General features: G+C 27.3%; 1 protein-coding gene across 1 annotated transcript; it reads left to right on the top strand.

Moving 5' to 3' along the window:
* Positions 1-11,406: 11,406 nt before the first annotated feature.
* On the top strand, positions 11,407-11,865 carry LOC136088024 (ARL14 effector protein-like). The gene has a single exon (XM_065811664.1). It carries the CDS (start codon positions 11,407-11,409, stop codon positions 11,863-11,865), a length of 459 nt encoding a protein of 152 aa, XP_065667736.1.
* The last annotated feature ends 1,271 nt before the right edge of the window (positions 11,866-13,136 follow it).

A 13,136-nucleotide genomic window follows, 5' to 3' on the forward strand; every position in this document is an offset into this window, starting at 1 on the left:
TGTCTATTTCTCTCAAAGTTTTGCACAGATAATCTCTCTTATATTATCTAGTTCCTGAACTAAAATTATGTTCATTGCACAAGTAGAAAGGCCAATTTTTGAATTTTTTTATGACTCATACCGCTTTTCGGGGGGTTTACATAAAAAAATTATGAACAATGAGTAATAACGCTGTAAATAAAGCACCTAATGTCTTGATTTTAGTTCGATCTCCAGATCTAAGTGATAACTGCAAATGATGAAAATTATAGCTCCATATCTTAAACCAATCTTTAAATATCCTGTTTCACGTAAAGGTAAATAGTGAAAAATGACAAACTGAGAAAACAACATTTTAAAAACAAATTTTAAAAATTAAAAATAGTCTAAAACTTCCTAAAAGCACACAATTTTTTAGCTTCAAGTACTTAATCTTCATCAAACCAGCATTTAGATAATCCTTTTTAAAAGATTTCTTTTTTTTATTAAAAGTTTTTTCTTTTCTCTCCATAATACTAACACGACGTCCATTTTAAAAAACCGGTTACATTCTTGCAACTGTGTGGTATGTTAAGATATTTAAAAATACATTTAAGACTATGATGTTCCTTTGTTCAAAATCAAAATTTTACTTTGATTTCTAGGGTACATTTCTTCATTAACACATTTTTGGACCAAATTATTGATCCCATCATTGTAATTTTTTGTTTCTCCATGAACTCCTTTTCACAAATTGATCATCACTTAAATCTTTGAAATTACTTAATGCAGTATCATGGACCCATATAGGTAGATTAACTTTTAGTTTATAGTTGTTTATAGTTCACCTTCTGATTTTTTCCAATTACACTAACTTTCAGGGTTGTGCAGGACATAAAACATGGCGTTGCAATTGACTTTTGAAATTGGTACAGTAGAAGTGTATTGTTCTGAAAAGCAACAATAAAAACACTGTTTTTTGGCTCCAATAATACGCCGTCTCGATTTTCATTGATCTTTTTCGAGAGCGATTTTTTAAAAGATTTCTACGGGATAAATGAATAAGTGTTTGCTTTTGTTCTTTTGTTCAGTCTGAGCTTATCAACTAAAGTAAGTCAAATCTAAATTAAGTCTAAAGTAAGTCAAATCAAATCTAAATTAAGCTTCACAGCATGCTCTATAATACCAGTAAGGAGATGTTTTTTCTTGCTATAATCAGAATACTTTGAACCTACACGATTCAAAGGATCATGTATTCTTACACCGACGCATTTAGCACATAACGTTATTCCATTTGATATGTCAGTTTCTATTTCACCTTCCATTATTATCTTTTCTTTAAATAAAAAGACAGTCAACTATACAAAATAGTTTTTTTTTTTATATAAAGTTCAATATTTAATTCGCAGCTGTTTCAAACACATTGATAAATATAAGTATTTTTTAAATTGTTTTCCCAACAGCTACGATAACAAAGAGAAATTTATTTTTATAATAAAATGAATACTTAAGCTTTCAGAAATATTTAATTCTTTTTTTTTAGTCATTCAATAACGTCGTGGCAATTGAACTACGCTTTTTTTTTTAATTTGAAGCTATGATATCTAGGAACACTATTTCCTATTTATTTAATTTTTTAAAGTGGTACCCCAAGAAATTAAAGTCAGTTTAAAAAAAAAAGAAAAAAAAAAATTTAAATTTAGTTTATTATTCTTTTGTTCACAGAATACAAAAACTTTTAACGCAAAATTTTAACTTTGAGTAGAAATAATTTGGGTTTATATCAACCAAGTAGTTTAAAATGTCCATAACAACGCCATAGCAACCAATATATAAACAATAATATTTCCAATGTATAACTGCAAAATTCAATATATCTTAAATATTAAAAACTATTTGAGTATTATAACCTACATTGCTTATTTTTTTGGTCATAAGTTAAATGATCATTCGAATTATTAACATATATTCGAGTTGTTACAAAGATTGTTTAAAGCAGTATTTCTGAGAAGCCGTGGCGGCTCAGAAATACTGCTTTAAACAATCTTTTGTGGTGAGTTGCAAAAAAAAAAGTATTTCTAGTACTTTGGAATTTTCCAAGTTATACTATTTACTGTTTGTACTATCTTAAAAGCATAATACCTAAAGGTAACAAGCAGAATTTTGTTTTAAAAAAGAAAAGAACTAATGTTTACCTTCTTAATCGTTGTAAAAATGATCAGCAAACAAACTTTCATTTAACACAACATCAGCAACCCCAAAAATAGAGTACCCTCCAACAACAATTTTCTTTTAATAATCCTGAAGATACTAAATGCTAATTCATTTTGATTGATATGACTATTTTGAAGAAAATGTTTTAAATTGTTGTATGTAAATTATGCAATTCATCACTGAAAATAACTGATATATTAGGTCTGAGAATGGGGTTTTCATTGAGTTATATTGTAAAACTGTGAAAAAGCTAACCAGTTTTTTAGCTCAAACACTATTTCTACTGTAAATAATGTAGGAAGAGAGCCATATGATGTAAATATACGTTCAGTGTTGCATTCCGCGAAATTGGATTAGGCTTTCAGGCTATTAAAACTTTTGCAATGAGTATGAACACCCAAAATATTTTTGAAAATGCTTTTGATAATTTAAACAAAAAAAAATGGTCTAGTATATACTGCTTATATGAATGCTAAAACTAAAAGTATGAACAAGGCAGCCTAAGAATGCATAACAAATGATCTGGAAGGTCCCGACTGCCACCATACGGTGGCAGTAGGGACCTTCCCTACAATTGATATTTGTTTCTTAATGGAGTCACGACAGCATTAATCGGTAAAAAGTGCATAGACTATGAAGTTTTTTCAAAACATTGTCGTACTTGTCAATATCGGGAAAATAAAACTAACAGCCCTGAGTATGAATGGCGTGTTAAGCATATATTCAATATCAACCATAAAGGCTCTTCTGGTTCAATGGAATCAGCTGGTGCTATCTCAATATTTAAGCGGTCCAAAGCAAAGTATAATTTTATATATAAAGAGTATTATATATCTTGGAGATGGAGAAACTTCATCATTTAATGATGTCATGCAAAGTGACCCACATAAGGAATATAGTATCATTCCTGTAAAGTTAGAATGCATCGGTCATGTGCAAAAACGTCTTGGTACTCGCATTAGGAATCTTATTAAAATAAATAAAAAGACACAGACCTGTCTGCAGGGTAAGGGTAAACTTACAGAATCAGTAATAAACTCTCTCCAAAACTATTATGGTTTAGCAATTAGAAACAATGTTGATAGTATATATGCTATGAAGAAAGCAGTCTGGGCATTACTTTTTCACTGCATTAAATTTGATGATCAAGAATACCATCATAGAATGTGCCCGCGAGATGAAAATAGTTAATGCAAGTATCACTACAATAAGATTTATGGTACAACCACGTACAAACAACATTTATCATTATCAATAGAAATTTTTAATTTATTAAAACCAATTTTTCAGGATTTATCAGCAGATGAATTGCTTTCAAAATGTCTTCTTGGTTGAACGCAGAATACAAACGAGGCGCTCAGTTCAATAATCTGGAAACGCTGTCCCAAAATAATTTTTGTGAACCGATCAACACTGGAAATTGGAGTAAATTCTGCTATATTAAATTTTAATGATGGTCAAAGTGGTGTTTTTCTATATTATTAGAGTTTAGGTTATACAAAGTCAGTCATAGCTAAGCAAAAAAGACTTCAGTTTTATGACCATGTAAAATTTGTGGCCCCCTCAAATTGAAGAGAAGGGGGGGTTATTCTTTACATGGTTATAAAAACTGAACACTAAATAATTTCAACCTAAAACTTGAAACATGTCGATGAATACATAACTAGTTTATATTTATGGAAAAAAAAAAAAATTCAACTCATTGCTCCTACGTTTAGGGTGGGGTAGGGGCTAAGATTTTAGGGTTTCTTGTTCCCATTCTCCTATCACAGCAATTTTTTTTTGGAAAGAACCTTTTGGTCATACATATGAACGTAAAAAAATTTGGAATATTCTTTTTGCTTAAAAGTTGTTTATTTCAAACATTTACAATCCTTCTTACGCCACTGCTTTTTTTTCTTCAATTATTTCGATTGAAGGAATAAGGCAATTATCTTAAATTTCAATACATCTATCAGCATTAAGTCAACTTTCAAATAATCGATAGCATCTAAGTCTTGCATAATTCATGCAGGCCCAAATGCCTACACTGTTACTACCTTGCTTGGTTCACTTTCCTGTACAATTCAAATCAAATCACTCTTGAGGTGATTTTAGCGTAGAACGAAATTCTCGCGTACCTACCTCAACATTCATTTCGTCTGAGAATATTTTGCCACTTGCAGTACGACCAATTTTTATGTTAATTTCACCAGAAAATCCTTGCTTTTTGTTCTTCATTTGATGATAACTTTCTGTCATGTTTCATAAAGCGAATTAAAAAATGTTCATCTCATTGTGTTGTTATAGTTGGCCAACCAGATTGTCCCAATCCTTCATGTCACCTGTTTCAGTATAACGTTTTCAAATACCTGCACCAATTGAATATCCATTATTGAACTTATTGGCTATTTGACGATGAGAACCTTAGTTTTAAAGAAAAATAGATTTGTAATGTGTTTTTTCAGAGATTCTCAGCAATGATTTTGGAGTTTCATGCTGTATTTCTTCGCTCATTATGTAGTTTATTAATATATAACTTATTTGCGCTTTTCTTAAGTTTTTAATTTCAAAGTTAAAAATTAAAAATTTAGAGCTAATAAATGCTAATGAAAATTAAATTAAAATTATTAAAGAAAACCATTAATATGTTACACTAATTTTAAAAATAAACCAGTGAGCATTAACTTTTGACCAACAAAAACAATCAAAATAATATAGTAGATGTTATAAAGTTACATATAATTTGACATACAAAACAAATTTTATGGAATAACATGTCAATAGTAAATACGATACTTATTAATTAAAACTAATGAAATATTTAAAAAGTTGAATATTTTTCAAAATAATTTCAATCAAACAAGATATAAAAAAAAAAGTGAGCTTAATTAAGGCCAATGGTAAGTGTATATATATATATATATGTATATATATATATATATATATATATATATATATATATATATATATATATATATATATATATATATATATATATATATATATATATATATATATATATATATATACATACACTGTAATGTATTACATAGTATACTTTGCTTTGACATTATAATTTTTCAAGGTTTGATTTGCATACATTGAATGTGTGTGCACATTATATACATTGTAATTCAATCTACATAATATACACACAAAATATGGCATACAAATTGTAAATAATATATGCTTAAATGATTTTAATATATTATATTGTAGTATATTATATAAACTATATTATTAGTTTATATTACCTATATTATAAAAGCAAAAATAAATTAAATGCAAACAAAACTATTTTTATTCAGAAAAAAAATTTGAATACTCAGTTCTGAAAACAATTTCAAACCAAAATAAGACTAATTTAAATAAAAAAGTAAAAAATAAATTGTAACGCTCACATTTTTAGAAAAAGAGCTATGAAATATAAACAAATCGCGCATTTAACAGTTAGATAAATGTAGCAGAGACTCCCAGTTTTTCAAATACTAAAACATCTATATCTTGTTTATATCATTTTTGAATTAACAATTCAATTATCTTTATAATTATTTCATTTTACCAAAAATATACAAATAATAACTACAAAGTAAAACTTTAAATATGTTGTTGCAACCGGTTTTTGCATTTAATCTAGTGGTTTTTTTCACGAATCTGGTGGGTTTTTTCATTTAATCTGGCGGTTTTTTGCATTTAATCTGGCGGTATTTTGCATTCAGTCAGGCGGTTTTTCTTTATAATGATAAATAATTTTGCTTTTATTGCTTCATTTAATTTAACTTCTTTATATACAATTTTTTCAAATTTTTACAAATTTACGTTTTCTCTTTAATCTTTTAAAACTCTAAAATGAATCACGCACAAAGACAATGCTCAGAAATTAATGTAATTTTGATCATTAGTCTTGTAATTAACGTAGGGAAAAGTGCAAAAGAAGTATTGGAAATCGTGCATAGAAGTGAGACTTCAATGCGACGCCTGGTCCATCAATATATATTAACAGGTAATACCAATCCTGGTATTAGAGGTGGTTTTCAACAGTCACGTTGTACTGAGGAAATAAGAAATGAACTATATGAGTTAATTGGAGATAACAGAAACTATAATCTAAAGTAAATAAAGGTAGAATTGCGAATTGATGTCAATGTCTCTACATTACGGCAATGGTTAAAAAAATTGAATTATACATATAAAATTTTAAGACCCATTAGTGAAAGACGCAATACTGCAGAGGTAAAGAAAAAAGAAAAACATATGTTTCATGTTATTTAAACTTGACATTGCAACATCGTTACAGAAATATCATTTATATTGATGAAAGTCTTTTCAATCTTCATATGATAAGAAACCACGGAAACAGTTTCCGAGAACGACCCCAAATAAACGTGTATTGTCATCAAAAGGCCGTAACATAACCATGATATAAGCTTTAAATTGTTTAAACATTTCTTAAATACACTTAAAAGCATTTTTGGGGAAAAAAAAGAGTTTACCTTGTTGATAGACAACGTTAACTTTCATCATTCATTATCAGGTTTTTATAATAGTTATTCCTGTGAAATTCGTTTTTTACCCCAACACTCACTTTTTTTAAATCCTTGTGAAGAGACATTCTTGAAAATTAAGAATACTACAATAGGAAAAATAGCACATTACTGAACATGGTTTTTCAAATTTCGCAAGACAAATTTCTGCAAATCTTTTCTAACGCAATGTGTTAATGGAGATGACATTAATAGAGTCGTAATTTTTAAAAATTTATTTTTTCCAACTTGTATGTTACACACACACACACATACACACACACCACACACACATATATATAATGTATATAAATAAAAAATTTCTGAAAACATCATTTCTTTCTAATAAGCCTATATTGGTTAAACACAGTGTAAAATGAAAAAAGTATATATATAAATATAAATATATATATATATATATATAAATATATATATATATATATTTATATATATATATATATATATTTATATATATATATAAATATATATATATATATATTTATATATATTTATATATATATATATATATATATATATATATATATATATATATATATATATATATATATATATATATATATATATATATATATATATATAAGGGTGTACCGAAAAAAAAAATTTTCTCTTTAGTTTTGTGTGTAGTTTTGTCCGTTAAAAGTGAAAAGATATTGTTAGAATGGATCTGATTTATCTTAGAGAGAACTTAATAAAAAATGAAAAAAAAAAATGTTATGCATCTTAACTTCTGAATTATACTAATAAACTGTCATCGCTGTTTGATATTGCAGCATCTAATGCAGAAAATTTGATAAGAAAAGATACCTCGCGTAGTATCAATAGTCTGATCTCAGATATAGATTTTCTCTCAGATCAGCGTCACTTAAAAAAGCAATTTTTGGGCCCATCAGACAAGAGTTATGCTATGAAAGTGAAAGGAAAGGAGAAAAAAGAGAAACATAAAATCAAGGCTATTGAAAAAGAAAAATTTAGAAAGGAAAACATATAAGAAAAAAGTTTCAATGTATTGACAGCATTTGATAAAGAAGACAAAATTCATGATAAAAACGAAAAGAGTACTATAGCTAGATGGAAAAAACAATCAAGATATTAGAAAACCCTAAAGTTTCCTTAATGGCTAATAGGTTGAATCTATCCAACAGAGAAAGATCGGGGATCATTTTAGCTGTAGCTGAAACAATAGGTCACAATTTAGATAAAATATCTATCTCAAAGAGCACAGCGAACAGATCAGGTAATAAAATTCGACAGAAAGTTTCAGATGATATTAAGAAAACATTCATTTTACCCGAGTACTCTTTCATTCACTGGGATTCAAAGCTGGTATCTGAGGTTGATACCTGTACCTGAAGGGATATTGTTGTGTGTATCCAGGATTCCTGATACAACTGGGCGAAGTCAGGCAACAGCTACCATAGATGCTGTAAAGACATCGAAACTAGAAAAAACACTTGTGGCAATAGTTTTTGACACAAATCCATCAAATTCAGGTTGGATATTATGCCTTCCATCATTCTAAATGGATGTGTACAATCTTGTACACATCAAAAATATTTGCTCTTGCTGACCTGGTAAAGTATGAAAAAGGTTTTATAGAGAAATTTTGTAAACTTTGTAAACTTACTTTACTATTTTATGTGAAAATATAGCTTACGTACATAAGCACAATTGATGCCCCATTTTATGGTTTGGACTTCTACAAAGAAATGCTTATTTATAAAAAAATTGACAATGATGTTGCTGTTGCTGCCCTGGAAACATTTATTCGGCATCTTTGGTATTTAACCGAAGAAATGTCCCCTCTCATTATTTTCTGGTAAGATTTTTAAGTTCTTTAAAAATTATAAAGTTCCATATTTAGGCAGAAAAAAATCTTACGACAAGGGTATTATAAGAACGGATATGAAGAGGGGGGGGGGGGGACATAAACCAGATGACAATTTATTTTTAATAAATTCTTTTTATTAATTTATTACAAAACTATTTGAAATTATAATAATAGTTATATATATTGGATATATATATATATATATATATATATATATATATATATATATATATATATATATATATATATATATATATATATATACAAATAAAAATTATAAAGTTCCATATTTAGGCAGAAAAAAATCTTACGACAAGGGTATTATAAGAACGGATATGAAGAGGGGGGGGGGGGACATAAACCAGATGACAATTTATTTTTAATAAATTCTTTTTATTAATTTATTACAAAACTATTTGAAATTATAATAATAGTTATATATATTGGATATATATATATATATATATATATATATATATATATATATATATATATATATATATATACATATATATATATATGTATATATATATATATATATATATATATATATATATATATATATATATATATATATATATATATATATATATATATATATATATATATATATATATATATATATATATAGTTGTTATATTGGATATAAATAATAGATATATAAAAGGAGTATATTAAGGATTGTTTTGGGGCAAAACACTTTAAAGGGGTTATAAGGGGGTCAAATATGAAATTTTTTTGAAAATAACATTTGAATAAGTTTTATTAAACAAAATCACAAAAGAAAATTATAAAAAATGCTAACATAGTTGATTTTCAAAAATAATTTTAGTCCATTGTGTCATTTTTTTAGGAAAAAAAAAACACGAAAAAAAGCTTTTCTTATTTTACTTAAAACATCAACTCAATCCTGCGTTTTTTCATAACTGAAATTTTTTTTTGGTAACGTTGATTTAACACTGAAAACAAAATATTAGTGGACAACAAGAAAATATTTTTTTATTGAAATATATGTAAATATTTATAACAATCAATCTAGTTTCCTTTCTTTTTCGCCACCTTTTCAAAATGGAGCATATTTTAAGAAGTCAGACAAAATGCCATCAATAAAAGTGTCAGTCTCTTCATCGCATTCAATAAAAGAAGCTGTAAACAAAAATAAAAAAGTTTTATATATATTATAAAGTTATAACCTTCATAGCACCATATAGTCTGGTAAACTTCTGTTAGTATAACAAGAAATTAATAATCAGTCCTGATCTGAATAACAAGTTAACACCAGGAGTAGCATCTGGTTGTAAAAATTGCCTAACCTCGCTCATAATGCATTATAATCATATTAATGAAAATAAAATTATAGACATTAAACATTAATTGTCCTCAAACCATTAAAATTATACTACCAAATAAGAAGCCATTGTTCCAATATATACAGTTATAAGTTTTTATAAGTTTTGACACTAAATGATATAACTTTTTAATAAAATACATATTAAAACTCACTCCTGATGATTGTGTTTTTTTCGTCATCTAATATCTTGTCCACTTGAACAAATTTAGCTACCGACAAAATAAAACTTATTTTGCTTATAAATTCACTATTATAATCAGGCTTTGTCACTGTGTTTTGGGATTTCTTATATCAGTAAAAAAATTTAACACTCTCTTTTAAAACTCTATAATTTAAAATAGTTTCACAAAACGACTTTTGGGTTATTCCATATGAAATCACCTAGTTTTTGAAAAATGCCCCAGGATACCACGTAAAATTTTCTTTAAATTTTGACCACCCACGGCTTTTATGAAAAAACACATTCCTGAAAATTTCAGTTTGATTAACCAAACCGTTCAAAAGTTATAATTGAATTAATATTGACAAAAATCTGGAAAATTTGAGTATCTGGAGCTTACAGTAGATTTTTTTGATTTTTACCAGATCATAACTTTTTAAATAAAAAAGATGATCACCTGAAATTTTTCAGGTTAATAGTTTTTCAACCAAATTATCTGTTTTTGAAAGTGTTTTTGACTGATTTTAAACAGTTTTTGAGTTCTTGTACCTCAAAGTTGCTAAATAACACAGTATAAGAAAACGTTTTGGAAACATTAATGTGCTACAGTCCAATACCAACAGACAAGCTGTGCCAATTTTTTGTTGCTTTTGTGTACTTAGAGTAACCACTTGTGGAAAAAATTAAAGTTATGTGTTAAAAGTTATTTTAGCACTTGCAGCAGCCTGTTAAAACTTCACTTTTTTTTAAAAAATACGATAAGTTACATTAACTTTGTAGGCATAGAAAGTAGCGTAGACAGTTAAAATAAATTATGAAACTTTTTACTGGCAAAGTTCTATATATAGGTAATCGCAAAAAAAAAATTAAAGACCCATACTCTATCTTATCACATGATTGTAGCCCTATGACTTATGTGTATATTTTATTTTTTCCCTAAATAAATATAATCAGTTTTTCATAAAATAAAACTATCAGTGTCTTAACCTAATTTATTTGATGTGATTTTAAAATATATATTTGTTAAATTTTATGCATATAATATAATTATAATGATATTTTCACATGGTTATAATTTGAGTGTAAAATACTTCGATTGCTTTAAGACTTTGTATTAAAATCTAAATCTGCACATTGTTTTCTGGATTTTATTATTTTAGTTTTTAATATTGCAAGAACCAAAAAGTAAAAGTTTTGTGTATGCAGAAATTTATATATAGAAATAGTTTAGTGGTTGCATTTTAGACAGTTTTAATCGCATTTATACTTGAGATTTCACTTTTACGACTTTATTACTGGAAAAATATAAAAAAGTTTATTTTTAGATAATGTTACATGTTTAACTTTAATATTTTTAGATTAGTAAAAAATGTCAGAGAAATGTTGTGTGGGAAGAGTTTTAAATGAATATTGTGATAAAATGTCATATTGTAGAATGGTAGGAAGAATAAGACTAAAAGATACTGATATTGAAGTTTTAATACAAAGGATAGAATACACTTTCGAGCCAATTGAGGAGATATGTAAATGTGCCCCAGGGTATCACCATGAAAAAGCCTATATTTCTAGATATGAAGCACTTCAAAAATACTGTTGTGATCCATTTAAAGTCCACAAGAAAAAAATTATCAAGGGATTGTGTAAAGTTAACATATCAATTGCAAATCATCTTAAGATCAAACCTGTTCAAAAAGTTTTTACTAACTGTATGAATGAATTCAAACTTGGAAAAATTACAGAAAGTAGTCAAGATGAAGCTGCTGAAGAAGATTTGAGTTGTTCAGACCTTGATAAGACAATTCTTAATAAGAGTGTGTCTTTATTGTAAATATCTCCACTCAAAAATGTAAGAAGATGCTAAAAATCAGGATATGGAAAGCAAAAAGTTAAAAAATTTGCAACAAGTATGACAAACCTAATAGTGTCAACATTGGATATAGACACAAAAGATAAAGTATCAGATAAAGAGCAAAAATGTATAAACTGTAATGATTTAGACCAACTGTTAGATGCAATAAAAAATAAAATGAAAATAAGTTTGAAGGAAGAAAAAGTTCAACTACTAACACTAACTTCTGTAAATTGAAAAAACTTGCAAAACATTTTTAGAACATCTTTAAAAAAGCTCAAAAGTTGAAAAAATGAAAAAAGAATACTTGCTAAACCTGAGGCTAAAATAGGACAGCCTTAGGAAGATATTGTTAAAAAAAACTCATTGAAGTTTATGAACCCAAAGAGTTCACAAGACAATGTCCAGAAAAAAAAGATTTTGTTTCTGTGCGTAAAAGTAATGTAAAAGTTCATAAACAAAAATGTTTAATATTAGTTCAATTAATGGAACTTTTTCTTGAGTTTAAGAAGTTATACCCTAAACACAAAGTTCGATTCAGCAAGTTCTGTGAACTAAGACCAAAGTGTTACATTATAGTTGACAGTAGTGTAAGTAGCTCAGTTTGTGTATGTTTTTATCATCAAAAAACTAAGTTGATGTGCGCTGCTTTACCAAAAGGCCATTTAATATATTACAAAGATTTGATGAAAGCATGTGTTTGTAATATATATAGTCGAAGCTGCATATTCCATCTATATTCCAATTCCCCTGGTAAAGTAAATTCAAAGACTTACTTGGAAAATGTGTTTGAAAATAATAATTTTGATTTTGATGATCATATCATATACAAATAATGGGTGTCCAAACAAGAATTATTGAGTTTATTGAAACTCAAAGTGAAACTTTGTATGATCTTTGTCACCATCACTTTATCAAAGAAGCACAATCCTCCTACTTATCAGAGGCAAAAAGAACATTAAATCAACACATGTACCATCTTGAAGATCACAATATAAATGCTGAGCACCACTTCTTTGCTACATCCCATGGCAAAAGTCTATGTGATGGAATAGGAGGAACTATAAAAAGAGAAGCAGCAAAAGCAAGTCTACGAGCAGCAAGTTCTCACACAAAATGAACTGTTTACATGGGCTGAAAAAAACATTGAAGGTGTTAAATTATTTTACATTTCAAGTGATAATATCAATAATCATGAAACTTATTTTAGCCTAAAGAAACAATATGAAGAGATGAGTACAGTCCCAGGC

Source organism: Hydra vulgaris, chromosome 12 (genome assembly GCF_038396675.1).
Source record: "Hydra vulgaris chromosome 12, alternate assembly HydraT2T_AEP".
Taxonomy (NCBI): domain Eukaryota; kingdom Metazoa; phylum Cnidaria; class Hydrozoa; order Anthoathecata; family Hydridae; genus Hydra; species Hydra vulgaris.

What these genes read in the sequence shown, in the direction of transcription:
- LOC136088024 (XM_065811664.1), top strand. Translation starts at nt 11,407, where the DNA reads ATGTCAGAGAAATGTTGTGTGGGAAGAGTTTTAAATGAATATTGTGAT.